The following is a 23,321-nucleotide window of genomic DNA, read 5'->3' as shown; positions in this document are numbered from 1 at the left end:
CATCACTGCTAACACATTCATGTACCATTTGATTATGTTTTGTATTTCAACTACTATCTCTAGCACGGGTGGGGGAACCATCACATACATAAATAGATGACCCAGCCTCATCAGCCATTTCCAGCTGGCAGCAATGCCTGTCATCTTCACTGGCAGATTTTGCCACGTTGAATCCAGCTACCACCATGGTGTCCTATTAGAAAGAAAAATGTATTATTAATTATCATGCTATCAGTTATGCCACTTCCCGGTATTAACAGTTCCTAATAATTTATCTTTCCTATGGACAGGGGGGAAAAATGTTTCATGAGGAAACTTGTCAAGAAACATTTGGTACAATGACAAATCCTCGCTCAACACCCAAAGCTCCTAAAAAAATAGAAACATGAAGCAACCAAAGTTACGTCCTTTTGATTTTAATAGCAAAGATGTACTTACATGCTTAACTCATCTACTAAAGATAATTCACAGTGGGTAGCTGTGTTAGTCTGTCTGCAGTAGTAGAAAAGGGCAAGAGTCCAGCAGCACCTTAAAGACTAACAAAAATATTTTCTGGTAGGGTATGAGCTTTCGTGAGCCACAGCTCACTTCTTCAGAAAGCTCATACCCTACTAGAAAATATTTTTGTTAGTCTTTAAGGTGCTACTGGACTCTTGCCCTTTTCATCTACTAAATATATCATTCTTGAAATAAATGGGTGCAAAGCTTTGGCCGGATCAAAGCCTTGTAGTACTCTCAACCATAAATAGCTGAAATCAAGAACATTGCTTTAAAATGGTTGTAATTGGCAGTTTTAACATGATTAACAACTGCTGATGTTTCAGATTTTAGGATAAACAGATTTCAACATACCGTATTTTCCGGCGTACAAGACGACTGGGCGTATAAGACGACCCCCCATTTTTACAGTTAAAATATAGAGTTTGGGATTGTCCCGAGTCCGCAGCCCGGGGCCGGCCCTCAGGACTGCGCCCCAACCCCGCGGCCACCCCCAGTCTTCCTGGGGCGGCTCAACCCCCGGGGAAACAACACCACTTACCGGGGCGGGAGAAAGAGGGGGCGGGGGCGGCTGGACGAGCTGGCAGCGCGCCGGGAGGCGGGGCTGGCGGGAGGAACAGGAGGAGGCTGGGGGCCGACCTCCCGGCATGGAAGAGTGTGTGCCGACCCGGAGCGGCGGGACGTGGCTCTCGGGGAGTCGGCAAGGGGAAGGGAGCGGGGAAGAAGAGGGGGACGGGGGCGAGAGTAAGGGCCCTCGAGAAAGGCGAGGCTAAAGGCGAGGGGAGGACTGAGCCGACGGCCCGTGGAGGGCAGGGCTAAAGGAGGGTTTGGAGGGGAGGGAAGCCCATAAAGACAGAAGCTAAAGCGGAGGCCGGGGAGGAAAGGGGGCATGTTGGGTGTGCTAGACGGCAGCCAAAACACCCTGTGCCGGGAGAAGAGAGTGGCCACCCCAGCCCTGGCCAGCCGGCCAGCCAGCCGCATGCCTGCCTTGCGCTGCTGCTGGAGCACAGCCGAGCACTTCCCTCCGTGCACCCCGGCGCGCCTGGCTCCGACTCCGAGCTGGGCAGTGAGCGCTCTCGCCGGGCTCGCCTCCCCTCCCTCCTCTGCCGGATATGGACAGAGAGGAGGCGGCTCCCCAGGCAGATTCTCCAGTCCGGCTCGGAATTCAGCATCCGGCGTATAAGATGACACCCGGTGTATAAGACGACCCCAGACTTTTGAGAAGATTTTCCTGGGTTAAAAAGTAGTCTTATACGCCAGAAAATACACTAATACTTTTGAACCACCAGTACATATTAAATAGCGTGCTGATCAGAGACCAGGAGCAACCACTACAGCCCTGCACTGGGAAGCAACCGACAACATATTTTTCCAGCTGATTGGGGAGGGAAAGGACAGAGTGGGTTGTAGTTTGCCCATCTTTACATAACAAACAGTAGCTAAAGATTATGTGCGCAGCAACCAATACAAAGCCTATGATAAAGAGCAGAAGTTTCACATAGGTAAAAGTTACTATCCAAAAATACACAGAAACACTTTTAGCTAATATATGGTGAGCAAAGTATTTTTATTACTGCAGATTTAGGCAAAAGCCACCCCAAACCAACAGCTATTCCTAACAAAACAAAATTAGTGAGAAGAAAAATTCAAAGACCTTGACACTGGCAAACAATGGTTACTGAACAAGGTTGGTCATTTATACATAATGGTTATAAAGAAAATCTGAGATGGCTAGGAAAGGCAAATCTAAAAGGTCCCTTCTTCAACATACATATATAAATCAAGAAAGATTCTGCAACCTGTTTGTTCGTTCACAAATAGCGTATTTGGTCAACAGCCAGAAGTAGCATGAAACCAAAATATGTTATTTTATGGAGAATGACTTTTGTGATGGCACTTTCCATTATAGGATATTTAAATAGCTTTCTAAATGTCAAATTTGAGGCAATAATAGAATAATACTTGCATGTAATAGTCCCACGTGCAAAACTCTGATGTGCTTACTACTAGCTTGACAGAAGAAATAAGAAACCAGACAAGAAAAAGAAATCCTGTATTTTGTGAGTTTTGAAGAAAAAATGACAGCCCATAATTTATTTATTTAACTCATTTATACCCTCCCTTTCTTCCCAATGGGGACCCAAAGCAGCTTACATCATTCTCCTCTCTTTCATTTTATCCTCACAACAATCCTGTAAAGTAGATTAGGCTGAGGAAGTACAAATGGCCCAAGGTAATCCAGCAAGCTTCCTTGGCATGAGTGAGGATTTAAACCTGGGAGTTCCAGATGTTAGTCCAACACTCTTAACCACTACACCACACATGCTCCATAAGAGAAGTGATTTCTGTGATCACTCTAAAATTGTGCTTTTGAGGCTGAAGGAGACAGATTCAATCTGGACAATGACAGCCACATGCAAATCCTTTGGAAATTACCGGAACATATAATTCCCACTGATTTCAATAAGCAAATTTAATTTTCTTACTGCTTTGTCCTGAATTCATGCTTTTGGTAGCACTGCTGTTATGAACACCAGGTGTACCACTTCCATACACTTCCCAACAATGTTGGGGAGCTGGAAACATGGGTGGTAGTGATTGTAAGTGAATGGTTATGGAAGGGCACACAGATAGATGGAAAGGCTGTCTGGGTGGGGGGGTCAGTGTACCCTGTCAGGAGCCCTGGTCCTCAGCAGCACCTCAGGGTATATCGATGCCAGCCCTGCCCCAGCCCCTCACAGAGCTGAACACTGTGCTAGACACTTGAGTATCTTAAATCCAGAGCAAGCATTCCAATCTTAGGCAGCACAGAAGATTATCTAGCAAAAGCATTCAATTCTTTGCCATCAAGCATCACAGATGTCAGCAACTGACCAGTAAGAGACAGGTCAAAAAGAAATAAAGGATTAAAAAAAAAAACTGGCCAAATTCTCTAGCATCCATCACCTTGCTAGATTGGAAACTCCCATGGAAGTAAGGAGTGTTTAAAAAATAAATAACGGCGTTGATAGACTACCTTACTGACAGGCAGGGAAACTAAGCAAGATCGCTGAGAAAATGAAACTGCACACAGGGAATTGCAATGGAAGTCAAAGGCTCCTTTACTTAAGTTAATCCCAGCATTGCCTGAATATTAAAGCACCATCTCAGTTTTGATTGTGCCCTCCAAGTACCTTCAGATGGATGTGTGCTCTTACTGAAAAGCACTTTACCCTCAAAGCCTCCTCCTCCTTTGCATTCAATCTTGTACCAACAGCATTCCCATTAGCTTTTACCGTATGCCTTTTTGTTCATGTGTTTATTTGATTACAACAAATAAAGGAGGTTTCTGATTAAAGCCGACAGTTTTTAGCAAAAGACTGCACTATGATTGCCCTTCCTGCTACTTCAGGAGTCTCTGACAATACTTCTCTAACTGATTTAAAATCCCCAACCTTAATGTTTTCTGTAGAAACAAGACTGCAAACTTAAGTGATACAGACAGATCCAATTATTACCCCCCAAAAGTGTAAAAACAAATGAAAACAAGACTTAATAGGCAGAGAATTACCAGGGCATGATGATAAATTATATTTCGCCTATAATAGGCAGGGAAATACTCCGAGTAGTTACTTATGTCACTGTTCTATCATACTTCTTTCTCAATAAAAAATATGCTAAAATAACTGGACCTTGGTTGTATTTTTTAATATGAAACTCAAGAATATACAGGCTTTAGGTATCTATGGACAGTATTACATCTGTTTCCTAAACTGGAACCAAACTCAGCCATAATTTCCCAAGCTGAGATGTTCTGCAAAGACTAGGATGAATTTTCTTTGTGTGATATGGTTTCTACTGTTGCAGACTCAAGTTCATGTCATTTCTGGGGGGGGGGGGATGTGAAATAAGCCAGAAACCAAAGGAGCTCTGCTCTAGGATATATTATTCCTGTTTCAGCACTTTATGAGATTACTAGATGCACAAATGATTCTGGAGCTCAGCTGCTGACTAAGGGTTAGGGAATCATACAGCTGACTGGGCTCTCTTATGTTCCCAATTTACTTGGAAGAAATTTCAGTCTTGTTCAGACAGAAGGGAGTTAAAAGGGGCAGACTAATAAATTTAATTTTACTGTGGACAGTAGCTACATCACTGTTTGCTTTATTGACATATTTATTGTACAGAATTTATGTCCTACCTTTCTGACCAATCATGGTAACCAAGGCAGTTAACAATTAAAAATAGAGCATTTAAAAAGTATATCATAAAATCAATGAACTAAAGAACTAAAAATACATACACAAAACACAAAAGCTGCAATTAAAATATAAGGCAGGAAGGAGGGGTCACTGAGGGAGTGCCAGAAGAAACAAGTCTTCAGCCACTGGCAGAAAGCAGTGATAGAAGGCGACAGACAAATATCTGAGCAGGGCTAACATAAGAGACGTGCAACACGGAACTCACAAGCTAACGTTTCCTATGCTAGGTCCAATAGTCATATTAGTGTCTTGAAGGAGATGCCTAGAACTATTGTTTCCTTATTATTTAAGCAAAATTCATAACAATGATCATTTTGGCATTACATTATGAATGGCAAAAATCACTCCCATAATAAAAAGTATCTATATGCTCTTTGTGTCTTATAGTTTGTCTAGTTAGCAAACCCTTGCTTCCTTATATCCAATTGCTATTTAACTGTGTGTGTGTGTGCGGTTTGTTCAAAATTAATTGGCAATGGGCCACTATTTTGCATTTTAAAATGGCCAAATAAAAAATATACTTTTTTCAGACCTATGACTGGCCACCCTCTATCTTATCACAAATTTTTAATAATACACACACACACACACACACACACACTCTCTCTCTCTCTCTAAGTATAATAAAAGCCAAGGTCACAGGAGTTGCATGAACACTTTGATACGGGCTCACAGTGGTTGTTTGAAGTTTGCTGGCTCAAGGGCTGTAGACTGCAGTTCAAGCTCCTTAGTCCTGATCTCTGTGATCTCTTAATTGAGGCTTCAGGCTTTGTTCCACCACTTTTCTATTTATCAGGAAGGGTACAAACTGTTAATTAATCTACAAAAGATAAATGTGCCCTGATTAAATTTCCACAAAAATGCCATGGAATCTAAATTGTTAGGGAGCATTAAATGTCTTTACTGGCACAGAAAGTACAGTGGCAGGCTTGATGAACAGTTTCCAAGTTTTATAAAGCACAAGTAAATTTGTAGTGTCTTAACTGTCGAATTAAAGAGTTCTTTAATTTTACAAATTTTACAAATTACAAAGGCATTTTCACACTGTATTGATTGAGGCAGATGACTTATACTTCCTCAATTCAATGTGCATGCCCAATATTATGCTGCAATAGTGGTCTTCACAAAAATTCACACCCAGGAAAGTTTTCCACACACAGGCTATTCAATCTCCTTCTGTCTCACCCCCATCCCATATTCTTGAATCATAAACCCCATCTAGCATATTTTTAATCATCCCCAGATTGCTTCAAATCAACCACTTCTGACCACTGGGAAAACCTCATAGATTTTTTGCAGCAGGTAAAATTAACATGGGGCATTTTCCTAACCACAAGTCAAACAAGCATGCTAAATCAGATCCCAATCTATCTAGGTTACAGGAAGTTTCCACAAAATTTTCTGATTCGAGATTTTCCAGCAAACCACATCATTACTATTTCTTTAAGTATTTTGGGATGAATCACCAATATGGTATGGTCAATATGTCATGTACTCCTCAAGTCTGTAACCAAAGCACCTGCATTTCATTTATCTCAAAAGAATGGAAAATACAGTGACCTTACACAGATGGTCATATCACATGCTAAAAAGTCATCAGATATATTATGTGTATCACATAGTGCATGGAATAAATATACACCTTTTGACCACGCGTACACATTTTAGGAAGCTATGATTTCCCCAAGTTTCCATGCCATGTTTGTACTGACAGTCAAAACCCGGTATTTTTCCCTCTCATATGTTATAGAAGCACAGCGAGTAGAACTTATGTCAACCTAATGATATATCAGACTCGGAATGTTAAACTTCAACTGGCAGCAGCTAAAGAACTCTGAGCAGAAACATGCAAGTAGCAGGAAATACAACCTTCCTCAAACAAGTTAGTACAAACTTGGCGAAAAAAGATGACAACAACATTCACGTGGAGACTAAGTGATACACTCCTCAGCAAAAAGACAGATCTAAATGCGTGTCGTACAGAACTTAAGGAATTTCTACAGAGAAACAAAACTCCAGGTATGAGTTTAACTACGATTTGGGAATGTTCAAAAGCTTATATGAGGGGCATTTTTATATCTATAAATTTAAAAAGTAAAAAAGAACGAGAAAAAGCTTTGACGGAGCTCCAGAATAATGTTGCACGGCTCGAAAAAACTCATCAACAAACAAATAGTAAGAAAGTTCTGAAAGAGATTAAAAGGATCAGACATGAAATTGACCTACTCTACACTGAAGAAATGGCAAAAAAAATAAAATTTGTAAAGCAAAAACACTTTGCATATGCTAACAAACCAGGTAAATACCTGGCGTCTATGATTAAAATAGAAAACAGAAAAGAGCTATAACCTCAACAAAAATAAACGGGAAGATAACACATAAAGAAGATGAAATAATACAATGCTTCTTAGAATATTTCAAAGAACTTTATAAGAAAAAATTACAGAACGAACAGACGGAGGACATAACAAATTATATTCAACAGAACCACCTTAACCAACTTTCTGAGGATAATATAACTCTCTTGAATCAAGATATTACAGTAGAAGAGGTACAACAGGCAATTAGGAAGGTAAAGAGCGGGAAGACTCCTGGACTTGATGGGCTTACAGTGATGTATTACAAATCATTCGTAGAAGAAATCGCGCCAATACTAGCAAAGGTAATGAATGGCATATGCAAGAAAGACAAGGTCCCAGATACGTGGAAAGATGCTTACATAACACTCATTCCAAAAGAAGGATCAGACCCAATGTTACCTGCTTCATATAGGCCAATATCTCTTCTTAATACAGATTATAAAATATTCACTACAATAATAGCACAGAGACTGTTAAGCAACATTGATACTTTGATCAATTCGGATCAGACAGGATTTATACCTAAACGACACATGGTAGATAATATTAGGTTCCTGATCAATGCAAAAGAACAATGTGGTAAAACATAGAAAAGAAAAACTAGCATTTATATGTGTTAGATGCAGAAAAAGCCTTTGATAACGTCTCATGGAAATTTATAAGACAAGTAATTCATAGTATAAGCAACGAAGGCAACCTATCTCATTGGATTTCTAGCATATACACGGATCAACAGGCCAAATTATTAATAAATGGGTTGTTAACAAAAGAGATAAAAATAGAGAAAGGAACTAGACAAGGCTGTCCTCTATCACCGTTGTTATTCAATCTAACATTGGAAATATTAGCTAATAAAATCAGAAAAAATCAGAAAATAATTGGTTTACAAGTACAAGAAGAAGAATTGAAAATAAAAGCATACGCAGATGATGTGCTGTTTACAATTGCAAAACCAGAATTAAGTATTAAAGAACTTATGAACGATATTCAAAGATACGGAGAGCTGACAGACTATAAAATGAATAAAGTTAAAACCAAAATCTTTCTGGAGCATACAACCAAAGAAGAAGAATCAAATATAATTGCCCTTTCAGGATGCACAATATCAACTAAACCAATAAAGTATCTAGGAATAACATTCCCAAAAGATAATCAAGATCTATTTACACACAACTACTAAATAGTATGGAACAAAATTGAAGGCGATCTCCAAACCTGGGCGAGACTAAAAGCCTCTTGGCTAGGTAGAATAGCCATTGTTAAAATGAACGTACTCCCAAGACTAATTTTTTTATTTCAAGCAATACCTATTAAAATCTCGGATAAAGTACCAGCATTCTGGCAACGAAAAATCAATAGATTTATTTGGGACAAGAAACGCCCCCGAATAAAATTCAAAATTATGACGGACGACAAGAAAAGAGGAGGCATGGCACTTCCAAACTTGGCAATTTATCACTGAGCGGCAACCCTGGTATGGATCAAGGATTGGATTATGCAGACCAATAAAAGAAGTATCAAATTGGAACTTGCCGGATTGCACTGTGGAGCACATCGCTTACTATGGGGGAAAAACTGGAAGAAAAATCTAGAAGAAGTAAAGGGTCACCCAACTGTAGAAAACATGGTGACTACTTGGCAGAAACTTAAACCAAGATTAAGCTCTAACAGATCATTATTGATAGCACACTTTAATGCTTTTGGTACGGTAATGGACAGAAAAAAATATGGGACAATACAATATCAAGACCTGGTGAAAATAGATGGCACAATTAAAACATTATCGGAAATACAAGATGACTTTCAGCAGATGCCATGGTTAACTTATCACCAACTAATTTCAAGATTCAAGGAAGACTGCATAATTAGGGGAGCATTGAAGCCAAAGACAGAATTTGAACAGATGATAAGCAAAGCACCCCAACACTTACTAGGTAAAATCTATAAGCTCTTGGTGACATATGACATGAAGACAAACAAGTAAAGTCATGCCAAATTAAATGGATGGAAAACCTGAATGAAGTCATAACAATCGATGAGTGGGAACAGCTATTTCGTAGAAACCTTAAATTCACCTTATGCCAAGGGATTCATGAAAATTGGTTGAAAATGCTACATAGATGGTACCTGACGCCGAATGATATTCAAAATATGAACAGCTCGACATCTGGCTTATGTTGGAAATGCCACAAAGTCAGAGGCACTTTCTATCATTGTTGGTGGACATGTAAATCGGTCCAGAAATATTGGAAGAAAATACATAAGAACGTAGAAGGCATTATCGACCAAAAGATAATATATGATCCTAAACTATATCTATTGAATAAAACTCCGGATAACATTGACAAAGATCAACAAGATATGCTAAAATACTTAATTACAGCTGCAAGAGTAGTTTTAGCAGCTCTATGGAAAACAAATAGAATACCACAAATCGAGATTTGGATTGATAAAGCATACGAGTACATAACAATGGCACAGTTAACTGAAACATTACAGAAAGATACTCAACAACAAAATAGAGACAAATGGAAATCCTTCTATGAATACATAAAAACCAAAAATAATAATATAACCTTATGAGACTTAGCAGATTCATACTTGAGATCAAACTTAATCAGTTAATAATGTAAGGTACTATGACACTTTACAAAGGGGCAGTACTACTAAATATATTAACGCTGTATAATATCTATGTACCGTATTTATTTAAATATGTATATATATATTTTTCTCTTTTTTTCACCCCATTACCCTTTTTTCCTTCTGTATCCCATTTACTATTAAAAACCAATAAAAATATTTATTAAAAAAAGAAAAACTTGAATGTTTAGCATGAGGACATATATAGATTTTTCCATTTAAAGCTTTAAATTTAAAAATAACATCCCTATTTCTTACCTCATTTATAGCTTTCATCTGCCTAAAATATTACAGTCTCAGTTAAAATAGGTATCCAACAAATTAGCTATCCAGCCAACATCTAGCCTTCTTGGTTTCATACTGATTTGACACAACAACATACATCACACTGACAAGGGCAAACTGATCACATATATCTTTTGGACCATGAAATCAGCACCAAGCCAACAGAGGAAGTAAAATGTATGTTGAATTTCCATTTATTGCATTGTTACCCATATGAAACCAAACAATTACGAACACATTCAAAATAAATTTAGTTTGACGGTTTACATTAATCTGATATGGAATCTCATGTCCATGTCAAATCGAAACGTAGTTAAAATTCATTCTCAGCCACTTGCTAAACATTCATAGCAAGTGGATTGGTATGACAATACAGTTGTGCTAAAAGAAGCACAAAGATGATGTGAATAGAAATGTCTTCAATTATCCATGCTGTTCTGTAACAGTAGAAAAGAGCAAGAGTCCAGGAGCACCTTAAAGACTAACAAATTTCTGGCAGGGTATGGGCTTTCGTGTGTCAGGAAACTCATACTCTTCCAGAAATTTTGTTAGTCTTTAAGGTGCTACTGGACTCTTGCTCTTTTCTACTGCTACAGACAGACCAGCATGGCTATCCATTGTGATCTATCTCCAGGCTCTTCTGGGTGAGACAGTGTTGGTCTTCTGCAGCTGGCACACAGTGAAAGAGACCTCATATTGTACTGAGTGTCCAGTTATTTATTTCATTTTTATTCTACCCTTTCTCCAAGGGCTTGGGGCACAGTTTGGGCCAACTGCCTCACACCCATCAACCCTCACAGCAACAGTAATTGGCCCCCTTTGGAGGCTTATAGCAATGTGGCGATTTGAATCCAGTATTAGTCCGAAATGTTAACCATTAAACCAAACTCAATTACTAAAGTTAAATTCATGGCCACCACTGGTGACCTACCAACCATTTTTGTTGACCCCTGCTCCTATCATACTCTCAATCAGTCTACTTTTGGTTTTATCATGATTGATCTGTCCCATCCATATGTCTTCCAATTATCGTTTGTACTGGCAATCTAGCACCATGGAAGGAAAAAAATGTTTATAACATACTCGGAAAGGTCCCTGCTACTACTTCTATATTTCACTCTTGCCTATCCTGGTTTATTACATCTAGCTGTAATGGATTGACTGGTTGAGTCTAGGGATTAGTTCATATTTCCATGAAGGAGGCAGCAGTTCAAAATGCCTTCAAGAGAGTGTGAGGCCCCACCTGGGGAAGCCTTCCCTGGACCCCAATCACGTTAACGGCTATTGACTGGTTGCCAATATTACACTGCTGGATAAGGTGCTTAAACAGGTGACATCCATGCAACCAGACTCCCCTTGGATGAGACAATTTATCTACATCTGTTTCAGTCTGCGTCCCAACCTGGTTTTGGAACCAAAAATTGCCTTGGTCACCTTCATGAAAACTTTTGCTGTTACAAACAGGTGGAATGCAGCCCTGTTCGCCTCACAGTAGCTTCTGACGTCACTGAAGAGAACATTCTTCTTGAATGACAGACTGAGAAGGATATCAGAGGCACTGCACTAGTGTGTTTACATCCCTATCTAGTGGGCTGGTACCAGGAGGTGGTGCTGGGGGACTACTGCTCTATCTCTTGGTATTTTTGCTATGGGCCAGACAAAGTTTTGTCTTGTCTTCCATGACACTTAACAGCACCATGAAAATGCTGGGAATGTTAGGTAAAATATTTGGACTACAGTGCTTTCAGTACACCTATGATGCATAACCCTATTTTTCCCTTTCAGCAGATCAGGGGAGGTAGTAGAAGTGTGGAAGGCAGTAATGGGCTGGATGAAAGCCAATAAACTGAGGATGGGTGCTACTGATTGATAATGCAGACAGAGATTAAGGAGTCAGCCTTGTATGACACAGCTGGCTTTCGCTCTGAAGAAGCAGACTTGCAGCCAGAGGATCCTATTAGATCCATCTCTAAAGATAGATGTTCAGACACTGGCTGGCAACAACTCTCTTGAATACTCTAATACTAAGCAAATACATTTTCATTTTCCTATGCTTTTGATGAAGGTTAGTATCTACAAGCAGGGGAATGACTGCAAGCAACTTGTACGGGATGAAAAATTCCCCCTGAGGTAGGGCTGCTCCCCGTTTCCTCCTCCTTTCCCCCCTCCTTCCACCTCTTTTCCTCCACTACTCCCATCCCATCTCCACCTACCCCCCCCCCTGCCATGTTGTCTTCTGTCCTTCCCTGCCCAACTTCGATATAAGTTGCTATGATACCTTATGGTGCTTTTGTTTTACTTATTACTCATTTTTTTTGCTTTTCTATTCTTAATTATTACTGATAAATTACTGTTGATTTCATGTTTCTGATTTAATTTTTAGGGCTTTTTATTATTATGTTTGTTGAGAGTCATCGTGAGATTCCTGGATTCTCCAGAACGGAAAATGTAAAATAAAAAAAGGAGATGTTCATCTGGTTCATTTACATAATAAAAGAAAAGTGCTATTTTAAATTAACTTTTCTTTACATTTTACAACTAGTGTTCTGCTATTGTTCAAAAACAACTTGGCAGCCATTCTACAGTAATATCTTATTACGGGAAAGAAGCACTGTAACACAGCTTTAAACAAAAACGGGAAGACGTGCTCATGTAGTCTGCTGCAGAGAAACAGGACTCAGCATCCCACCCAAAGACTAAACAACATGTGACCCAGAGGGCTCTCTGATCTCTTTTGCAAATAGCAGCAGATATGGGCAGGGTCATGTGCACTAGGGGAAAGAGGGGCTTAACTCTTCCCCATGCTGTTCCCTGTACTGAAAGTGCTTCACCCATAGTAAGGAAAAAGCAGACAGAATATGAGCAGATCTTTTCCCCCTTACTTGTCTTTAATGCATCCTGGAGGAAGGGGATTTTAAATACATTTTAACAATTTTACCCAGGGGGAAGTGTTACACCAGTTCCCTATCATCCCAGCCCCAACAACTAGTCCAATTTATACTTCAGGGAAAGTAACCATATCACATGTAATTGAGCCTCCCCTCAATCAAAAAGCAACAGTATACATTGGTTAATTAGACTGGTAGAACAGACTTCCTTACCCCCATAAAACCCTTTCAATAATGGGAGGTATAAAAATATTTACCCCTTGATGTACCACTTTTTCACAGTCCTCTGCCAATTTCCCGAACAGTAAAACATTGATGGTGTCAGTCCTGTTACATGAGTTTTCTGATTCTAGAAAGAAAAGCAAGAGCAATTCAGTGATCCTGTAAAAGTTATCTGAGTGTAAGGGAACACTAATTCTGAGTCATAGATTTGGGAATAGGTTATATATATCTATATATATCTCTGTATATATTAGATATAGATATATAAGGGAAGACAGCATGGTATAGCCTGATCTCATCGAATCTCAGAAGCTAAGCAGGGTCAGCCCTGGTTAGTGTTTGGATGGGAGACCGCCAAGGAATACCAGGGTTGCTATGAGGAGGAAGGCACTAGCAAACCACCTCTGTTAGTCTCTTGCCTTAAAAAACCCCATCAGGGATCACCATAAGTCAGCTGCAACATGACAGCACTTTACACACACAAGGTATAAATAAAGCTTGCAGCTGATTAATGTAGTTTGCATTTCCAACTCTCTCTTGCAGGAGAAAACTAAAAGACAAGATTTGTGTCTAGCCAATACAAGTTCCTGATTTTTAATATGAGTAAGTTAAATTTGACAAGACCTGCATACTTATCTGAGTTCAGATTGTCATGTAGCATCTTCAAATATAACTTTTCTGCCATTATTAGAACTGCAGTAATGTTCTTCGAACTCTGCTGCAGTTCCTTATTTCCTGTCTTTTACCTATTAATTCTCTTCTCCACCCCCATTTTTATGCCTTCAATGAATGACAAGTATAATGAGCAAAACTGAGAACCATATACTTAAATACCTTGAAGTACAATTTTGAAGAACGCTTTTCCATCTCCAAGTCTAGTTAATGGATAGGAAATAACAACTGCTCCCTGGAAATGAAGGAAAATAAATCTAATTAATGAGTCAGAAACCGCTATAATAAAATTCATTATAAATAGCGCTTGACATATTTACCAGCACATCCATCTGTATTGCCTTTCAATGTGCCTGTAACAATAGCATCACATTAGTGTTTAGGACAATCTGGTAGCAGATTGTCCTAAACATACACATTGGTGGTAACAGCCTAAAATTGCACACCGTATCTGTTTCTGAAGATAATATAACATTAAGCCAATTTCGCTCAAGTCTAGGGGAAACAAAAGTAGAAACAAGTGGTCCATCTCTTCTGTTTCCAACAGCAGGTTCTTCCTTATAACTGAGGAAAAGGGGAGTGTGAGTCAAAACGTGAATGTGTATGTGGTCTTGTCAGGTTGCTTGTACACTTGCACAGGAAAAATAATTTACATGTAAGCACTTCAAAAAAGGTGCATATGCAGCTAAGCGTGTGTGCAAATGTATGTATAAGAAAAATAACACGCATGCTCGTATGTGTGGGAAAGGGTACACACACCTTGTATCCTTGGCCAAAATACCAAATTTAAAATTCACAATTTGATGCCAAGAAAATAATTTCTCTTTTTATTCTGGACTTAGTATTATACTAGCATAATGTTTTACCTCTCTCATGCCAAGACAGAGAAGCTGCTTAAATACACAGAAAAATGTACACGTTATGCATGGCAGGAGACCAATCAGGTGTAAGTAATAGCACTGTGTATTAAACTGCCTCAGGTTACAACCCCTCCAGCATCTCTGCTAGTACTCCTAGGACATATTTCCCTATTTTGAGCTTAGCCAATATAATAACCTCCCTTGGACAACAGTAAACATGCAGCGCAACCACTGTGATTTTAATGTATTTCAAATCTGTTTCCAGGTAAAATGGCAGATGTGGATCCTCCAGAACAGTTCCTGGCACATTTGCAGATGCCCTAAATGCTTCGGTCAAATTAGCAAGAGATAGTTTCCTTGTTAGCTATGTTTTTTGTGCCAGTTTTTACAGTCACCTGTTATTTTTTTCCTTCCAGGCAGCAGGTTTCAGCTGTGTAAAGTTTTTTCCTCACAATAAGGCACGTTTCCTCTAAGGAAATTATCCATTACAATCAAATAGAATATTGAACATATATTTTACACTGACACAGTAAGACATGGAACACTCTTTTTTATACAAACAGATTATGGCAGTAATCCTTACTAGCTTCAACCACTTTTCTTCCCCTCTGCCTCCATTATTTATTTTAATAGCAGGATTCAGTGGCTGATTAGATTACTGTATCAAAATGGTTTTAGTAACAGTGCAAGAAACCAGAAGGGTAAATCCTTAAAGGAAACATGAGTCAGACAGTGGGGGTGGGAAGTGGAATACAAACATACAGCCATCGTTATTGAAATACTTCCTACAAGTATTTTGCCTGTTTCTAAGAACTCTAACTGTGAGCTAGGTATGTACCGTATTTTTCGCTCCATAGGACGCATCGCTCCATAAGACGCACCTAGTTTTTAGAGGAGGAAAACAAGAAAAAATCTTGTTTTCCTCCTCTAAAACTTGTCTTATGGAGGGTGCGTCGGGATGGCGCGAGCTTGCGTTCCCCGCGCCGACGGCCAGCTGGGAGGTGGGCAGGGCCGCGCAGAGCACTTTCCAAGACCTCCCCCACCCCCGCCCGGCTTCTAGAGACTCCCTGGAAGCCCGGCGGGGGGTCTTTAAACTCCTCTGCGCTGCCATCCCAGGCAGCACAGAGGAGTTTAAAGATCCCCCCGCCCTGCTTCCAGGGACTCCCTGGAAGCCCGGCGGGGGGGTCTTGAAAGTGCTCTGCGCTGCCATCCCAGGCAGCTCAGAGGAGTTTAAAGACCCCCCCGCCGGGTTTCCAGGGACTCCCTGGAAGCCAGGAGGGGGTTTCTTTAAACTCTTCTGCGCTGCAATCCCAGGCAGCACAGAGGAGTTTAAAGATCCCCCTGCCCGGCTTCCAGTCCCTGGAAGCCGGGCGGGGGGGTCTTTAAACTCCTCGCTGCCTGGGATGGCAGCACAGAGGTGTCCAAGCCGGCTCCCGGGGCTGCCTGGCTCTGCGCCACGCTGCCACTACGCTGGGTGGCTGGGAGCCCCGGGAGCCGGCTTGAATGCAGCCAGCCAGCTGGGGTGGGTGGGAAGCCCCTCCCAGCCGCCTAGCGCAGCGGCAGAGAGGGGCAAAGCAGGGCAGCCCCGGGAGCCGGCTTAAATGGCGCCAGCCAGCTGGGGAAATGGGAGGGCCTCCCACCCCCCCAGCTGGCTGGCAGCACCCGAGCCGGCTCCCGGGGCTGCCCGGCTCTGCGTCCCACTGCCACTACGCTGGGTGGCTGGGAGCCCCGGGAGCCGGCTTGAATGCAGCCAGCCAGCTGGGGTGGGTGGGAAGCCCCTCCCAGCCGCCTAGCGCAGCGGCAGAGGGGGGGCAAAGCAGGGCAGCCCCGGGAGCCGGCTTAAATGGCGCCAGCCAGCTGGGGAAATGGGAGGGCCTCCCACCCCCCCAGCTGGCTGGCAGCACCCGAGCCGGCTCCCGGGGCTGCCCGGCTCTGCGCCCCACTGCCACTACGCTGGGTGGCTGGGAGTCCCGGGAGCCGGCTTGAATGCAGCCAGCCAGCTGGGGTGGGTGGGAAACCCCTCCCAGCTGCCCAGCGCAGCGGCAGAGGGGCGCAGAGCTGGGCAGCCCTGGGAGCCAGCTTGAACGCAGCCAGCCAGCTGGGGTGGGTGTGAGGCGCAGCGGCAGCGGGGCGCGGAGTCAGGCAGCCCCGGGAGCCGGCTTGAACGGCGTCCCCAGCTGGCTGGCAGCAGCCGAGCCGGCTCCTGGGGCTGCCCGGCTCTGCGCCCCGCTGCCGCTGCGCTGGGCGGCTGGGAGGCCCCTCCCATCTCCCCAGCTGGCGGGGCGCAGAGCCGGGCAGCCCCGGGAGCCGGCTCGGCTGCTGCCAGCAAGCTGGGGACGCCGTTCAAGCCGGCTCCCGGGGCTGCCTGATTCTGCGCCCCGCTGCCGCTGCGCTGGGCGGCTGGGAGGGGTTTCCCACCCACCCCAGCTGGCTGGCTGCGTTCAAGCCGGCTCCCGGGACTCCCAGCCACCCAGCATAGTGGCAATGGGGCGCAGAGCCGGGCAGCCCCGGGAGCCGGCTCGGGTGCTGCCAGCCAGCTGGGGGGGTGGGAGGCCCTCCCATTTCCCCAGCTGGCTGGCGCCATTTAAGCCGGCTCCCGGGGCTGCCCTGCTTTGCCCCCCCTCTGCCGCTGCGCTAGGCGGCTGGGAGGGGCTTCCCACCCACCCCAGCTGGCTGGCTGCATTCAAGCCGGCTCCCGGGGCTCCCAGCCACCCAGCGTAGTGGCAGCGTGGCGCAGAGCCGGGCAGCCCCGGGAGCCGGCTTGGGTGCTGCCAGCCAGTTGGGGGGGCGGGAGGCCCTCCCACCTCCCCAGCTGGCTGGCGCCATTTAAGCCGGCTCCCGGGGCTGCCCGACTCCGCGCCCCGCTGCCGCTGCGCTGGGCGGCTGGGAGGGGTTTCCCACCCACCCCAGCTGGCTGGCTGCATTCAAGCCAGCTCCCGGGGCTCCCAGCCACCCAGCGTAGTGGCAGTGGGGCGCAGAGCCGGGCAGCCCCGGGAGCCGGCTCGGGTGCTGCCAGCCAGCTGGGGGGGGGGGTGGGAGGCCCCTCCCACCTCCCCAGCTGGCTGGCGCCGTTCAAGCCGGCTCCCGGGGCTGCCCGACTCCGCGCCCCACTGCCGCTGCGCTGGGCGGCTGGGAGGTGCCTCCCACCCCCCAGCTGGCTGGCAGCAGCCGAGCCGGCTCCCGGGGCTGCCCTGCTTGGTGCCCCGCTGCCGCTGCACTGGGCGGCTTGGAGCTGGCTGGCGGCATTCAAGCCGGTTCCCTGGGCGTCCCGGCTCCGTGCCCCTCTACCGCTGCGCTGGGGGGCTGGGAGGGGCCTCCCACCCACCCCCAGCTGGCTGGCGGCATTCCAGCCGGCCCCGGCGTCCCGGCTCGGCGCCCCGCTACCGCTGCGCTGGGGGGCTGGGAGGGGCCTCCCACCCCCCCAGCTGGCTGGCGGCATCCCAGCCGGCCCGGCGACCCGGCTCGGCACCCCGCTACCGCTGCATTCGCTCCATAAGACGCACTGACATTTCCACTCACTTTTGAGGAGGAAAAAAGTGCGTCTTATGGAGCGAAAAATACGGTAGTTATCGTTAGACTAACAGAGAAAACAAAACATACATATGCCTGTTTCAGATACACAAACTGAGGAAATAGAGAAAATAAAGCCACACAACTTTGCAGAATACTGTCTATTGGCCATTCATGGGTTACTAATACAATCTTCATACACTAGTCTATCCTAAAAGAAGGGGAGTGAATGAAAGGCATCTGATTTTGTCAGATCTTTTCAACATTTAATATACCCCATGTCAACAATTCAGACTGAAGGGTGTTCAGGAGTGCTTCTCTAGCTTACGTGAGTCTTGTCCTCAACCATGGCTGTCTTCATTGTGCCATTTGAGAGCCTGCATGGAGTAACAGATAGATTGGCAGTCAAGGCTCCTGGAAGACCCAGGTTCAAATCCTCACTTCTACCATGGAAGCTCCCTGAGTGATCTTGGGCCAGACATATGTTCTCAACCTAAAATACCTCACAGGGTTGTTGTGAAAAAAAGGAGGAGAGGAGAACGATGTCCTGAGTACCTCTGGGTCCCCGCTGGGGAGAAAAGCAGGATATAAATAAATGCACGCAAAATGCATTTGTGATCTGCAAAAACCCCTTCAAACCTGGGTAATAAAATTACATCTATTATAGTTGACATTTAAAAATGGACCCAGTAAGGTGTATGCGTTTTCAGTAAGATTGGATCAAAACTTATTTCACTTCAGTACGTTTCTGGCATCCACCTCATTCTCATTTTTCCTTTGTGGCACTGACTCTGAGTGCACTAATCATCAAGAACAATTACTGAAGCCAGGGTTAGGACTCCACTCTAATTCAAGATTTATTTCCACATCATCTTTGGTTTTATGGTATGCAAGCATACCATGAATTGCATGCTTTCCCTGCAGAGCACGTCTTTACAGAAAACAAAACAATGTAATTCTCAGCGTATGTCTCCAAGTGCTGCTGATGAGAAGGCTTTAAAATTAAGTTCATTGACATCAAATAAAAGCAAACATGCTGAGAAGATTGGTCTCTCATGTTGCAGTTTATATGAAAAAGTTTGCACACTCAGCCCAGCATATTACAGGAACTGTGTTTATACAACAAGCAGAGAATACAACTCTTCCTCATCACACTCCAGCAACATATGTTTTCCTTGCTGTGGCAGACAACAGAAAACTGGTAGAAAGGAAACCAAATTTTATGTTGATGAAATAAAAGACAAAAACTACACTGTGATGTGATCCTTCCTGTTCTAAAAAATAACTGCTTATTCATAAATCAGAGAGAATACTGATTTTTCTAAATATTCCATTAACTGCAATCCTGAGTGGGGGTGGGGGTGGTTCCATGGCGGCCAGAGGCGGCATATTAAGCCCAAATGGGGTTAGGAAGCTGCCTAAATGCAGCTTTGCCCCGGGCATGCCCCCGGAATGCCCTGTAGGATTTTGGCACGGGGAGATAAGCCAGGGAAATGCTGGCAGAAGGCCATACCAGCGTCTGAGAGCCATGCTAACACCGTGGTCCGGGGCGGGGGGTAAGTTGCACAGTGCAAGTGGCATGGACACTGGTGTAGGGGTCATGCTAGCTCCTATGGGCATTCGCCCGCCCTCTTTAGGAATGGGCTGTAAATCATCAGACTGGAAATGGTTATCACAATGTTGTTAATGCTTATAGCTTAATGCTTAATTAAAATACCACCGTCCATTAAAAAAACTTTCTTGTCTTCTACAGGTGTAAATAATAAAAATAATGTTTTAAAAAATCCTTCAAATATAGTCCCATAGAAATAAAACAAGACTGATAAATCTGACTTCATCACATATTTTTGATTGAGGCTGAACTGTGGTAGATTTGCTTCCAAGTAAGAATGTTTAGATTCAAGCTGCAAGTGGGGGGGGGGGAGCATCTCGCCAAGAGAACAGTAACTTTAAAATACCATTTTTATTCAAGTAACTTAACCTTATACAAATTTTAATGAGTATCAAGACAGTGCGTTTAAAATCCCCCAAAGCACAAACTTCACTTTAAAGAAAAGGGGTTTTTTAACAGTTTAAATGGCTTCAAATAGGGCTGCCACTAAAAAACAACAGCAATTGATAGGTATCAGACAATTTCACACTCCTTGGACAACAGAAAGACAAGGTAGTATAACAGACTGTCAGACTAGAATCTATGAGACCTGGGTTCAAATCCCCATTCTGCAACGCAGCTCACTGGGCCATTCACTGTCAGCTGAACCTTCCTTACAGGGGACGGTTGTGAGGACATCCATGGAGGAGAACAGGACCATGTGTACCACCATGAGATCCTTGGAGGAAGGTTAAGGTAAACAGGCAAATAAGCATGAAGAAATTACCAAAACATATACAGGAACGAATTGATATAGATTCACCTCAGGAACCTCGAGCAGGCACTTTCTACCTCCTGCCTAAGATACATAAATCTGGCAACCCTGGACGCCCCATTGTTTCGAGCATTGGAACCATCACCGTAGGAGTATCAGGATATATGGACTCCCTTCTGAGACCATATGTCATTAATACCCCCAGCTATGTCCGAGACACCACAGACTTCCTAAGGAAACTGCAGTCCATCAACTGTCTCCCAGAAAACAGCATTCTAGTCACCATGGATGTGGAGTCTCTATACACCAACATCCCCCATGACGACGGGCTACAAGCCATTAGAAATACCATCCCTGACAACAACACTGCAGATCTGGCTACACAACTCTGCAGATTTGTTCTCACTCACTACTTCCGGTTTGGTAAGGACTTATACCTTCAAATCAATGGCACTGCCATGGGCACTCGCATGGCTCCACAATATGCCAACATTTTCATGGCAGATCTAGAACAACGTTTTCTGAACTCATACCCACTGGCACCTCTCCTTTACTTGAGGTTCATTGATGACATTTTCTTTGTCTGGACTCACGGCAAAGAAGCCCTTGAAAGATTTCACCAGGCTTTCAACGACTTCCACCCCACCATCAATCTAACTATGAATTATTCCGAACAAGAAATCAACTTCCTAGACACCACAGTACGGATCCATGGGGGACACACAAGCACCACATTGTACCAGAAACCGACAGATCGGCAAACCGACAGATCGTATCTACATGTGTCCAGCCACCATCCCAACCATATCAGACAATCCATTGTCTATAGCCAAGCCCTACGCTATAGTCGCATCTGCTCCAATCCTTCAGACAGAGATACACACTTGAGAGACCTACAGCAAACATTTTTGCAACTACAATATCCTGCAGATATGGTGCAAAAGATGATTGAGAAGGCCAGAATGATACCCAGCACAACTTACTACAAGATAAGCCCAGAGAGAATGACAACAGAACACCTCTGGTTGTCACTTATAGCTCCCAACTAAAACCAGTCCAACGTATTATTAAGGACCTACAACCAATGTTGGATTGTGACACTTCCCTCGCTGAAGCACTGGGGGGATGTCCCTTTCTTGCTTACAGACAGCCGGCTAACCTAAAACAACTTCTCACCCATGATGATAAACTACTTAACAAGAACATGGACTCTGGCACCAAGGCCTGCAACAAACCAAGGTGCCAACTTTGCCCTCATATAGATTCTAGGAACATCATCTCTGGACCCACCAATGTCAGCCATACTATCTCAGGTTCATATTCCTGCTCATCTTCTAATGTGATTTATGCCATCACATGCCAGCAATGCCCTTCCACAATCTACATTGGACAAACAGGTCAGTCTCTTAGACAAAGATTAAATGGACATAAGTCTGACATCAGAAACCACAGTATTCAAAAACCAGTGGGTGAACATTTCAACCTTCCAGGACATTCTGTTGCAGATTTAAGAGTAGCAGTTCTCTTACAAAGGAATTTTAAAGGGAGATTGGAAAGAGAAACTGCTGAATTACAGTTGATATTCAAACTAAAGTCAATGCATTTACCTGGGCTGAATAAAGACCTTGCATTCATGGCCCATTACCAATGCTGATTTCTCCACACCCATCTCTCCCCTGGACATCACAGACTCTTCTGCATATCACACCTAATCCAATCAAGCCTGCTATTGACATTTACATACTGTTCCTCTACTTAAAGACCGATGGATTCACATTCTAGCTGTATCTGAAGAAGTGAGCTGTGGCTCACGAAAGCTCGTACCCTACCAGAAAATATTTTTGTTAGTCTTTTAGGTGCTACTGGACTCTTGCCCTTTTTGACTAGGCAAATAAGCAGTAAACACTACTAACAAGCCCTTGTTGGGCTAGAAGTATGCAAGTTTTCCGAAATCAAAAGCCATGTAACATAATACCTTTCCTCAAAACCAACCAAAAGACAACACGGCACACTGAGCACGTATTATCATGGTTTGTCTTAATAAAAGGGATGGCATGGGTTTTCGATTTTGTTGTGGGCCAAAGGCTGCTCATTTCTGTTGTTGTTTGCAAGCTTCCCAGTTACACAAAACTGCCTGCAGCAAGCATAACAAAACAGCAAGTCAATTTGTGACGAAGAGAAAGGTTAGTCTTCCATTCAGTGTGCAGAAGCGTGGAAACTTGCTCGTTCCCACCACCAAATGCCAATCCTATCAGGCAGCCGACTGCACAGAAAGGGCCACTTTTGGTACCAACTTTTCTGCACTGGGACTAGTGCTCACTTGGCCCGTTTCGCATTTACAACTGTTTGCTTAGGGAGAGGAAGGGGGGGAATACACATGGGCACTGGCGTTTGTGAAAGAGAGAAAGAGCGATGAGAGGAAGTTTACCTGAAAATACTTGTTGGCACAGTCACCCCCCAACCGCAAATACTTCAAATCGACTTTCCGGAGATGCTTCGGCAGCGAAGTTTTTAAACCCCGCAGGGACCCTTTTCGCACTTCGAGAGGCATCGCTTCTCTTCCCAAGCGGGGTTTGTTCCGTTTTTGCAAAACATATATATTATGCAAGCGCCCAAATCAGCCACATCGTACAGAAAAGACTGGCAAAAGCAAGATTTAGTAGCTCGGTTCAATGGGCGAACTTGCCTAACCGACGCGAAAGACCGTTGGCGTCGCAGCGCGCGCCGTTCGCTCACCCGTACCCTTCTTTCCCTCTCGCTCTCTATGGTTCAGGGC

The 23,321-nt window shown here is 43.9% G+C and overlaps 1 protein-coding gene across 1 annotated transcript in view; it reads right to left on the bottom strand.

Moving 5' to 3' along the window:
- POT1 (protection of telomeres 1) overlaps positions 1–23,096 on the bottom strand; it is a 94,105-nt gene extending 71,009 nt beyond the window's left edge. The window contains exons 1-4 of the mRNA XM_056847062.1: positions 22,974–23,096; positions 13,972–14,044; positions 13,173–13,264; positions 89–193 (exon numbers count right to left, since the gene is read on the bottom strand). Of these exons, the coding sequence (XP_056703040.1) occupies positions 89–193; positions 13,173–13,264; positions 13,972–14,044; positions 22,974–23,096 (393 nt within the window). The remainder of the gene's footprint in view (positions 1–88; positions 194–13,172; positions 13,265–13,971; positions 14,045–22,973) is intronic.
- Positions 23,097–23,321: the final 225 nt, after the last annotated feature.

Source organism: Euleptes europaea, chromosome 3 (assembly GCF_029931775.1).
Source record: "Euleptes europaea isolate rEulEur1 chromosome 3, rEulEur1.hap1, whole genome shotgun sequence".
Taxonomy (NCBI): Eukaryota; Metazoa; Chordata; class Lepidosauria; order Squamata; family Sphaerodactylidae; genus Euleptes; species Euleptes europaea.
This window is presented reverse-complemented; position numbering and strand designations above follow the sequence as displayed.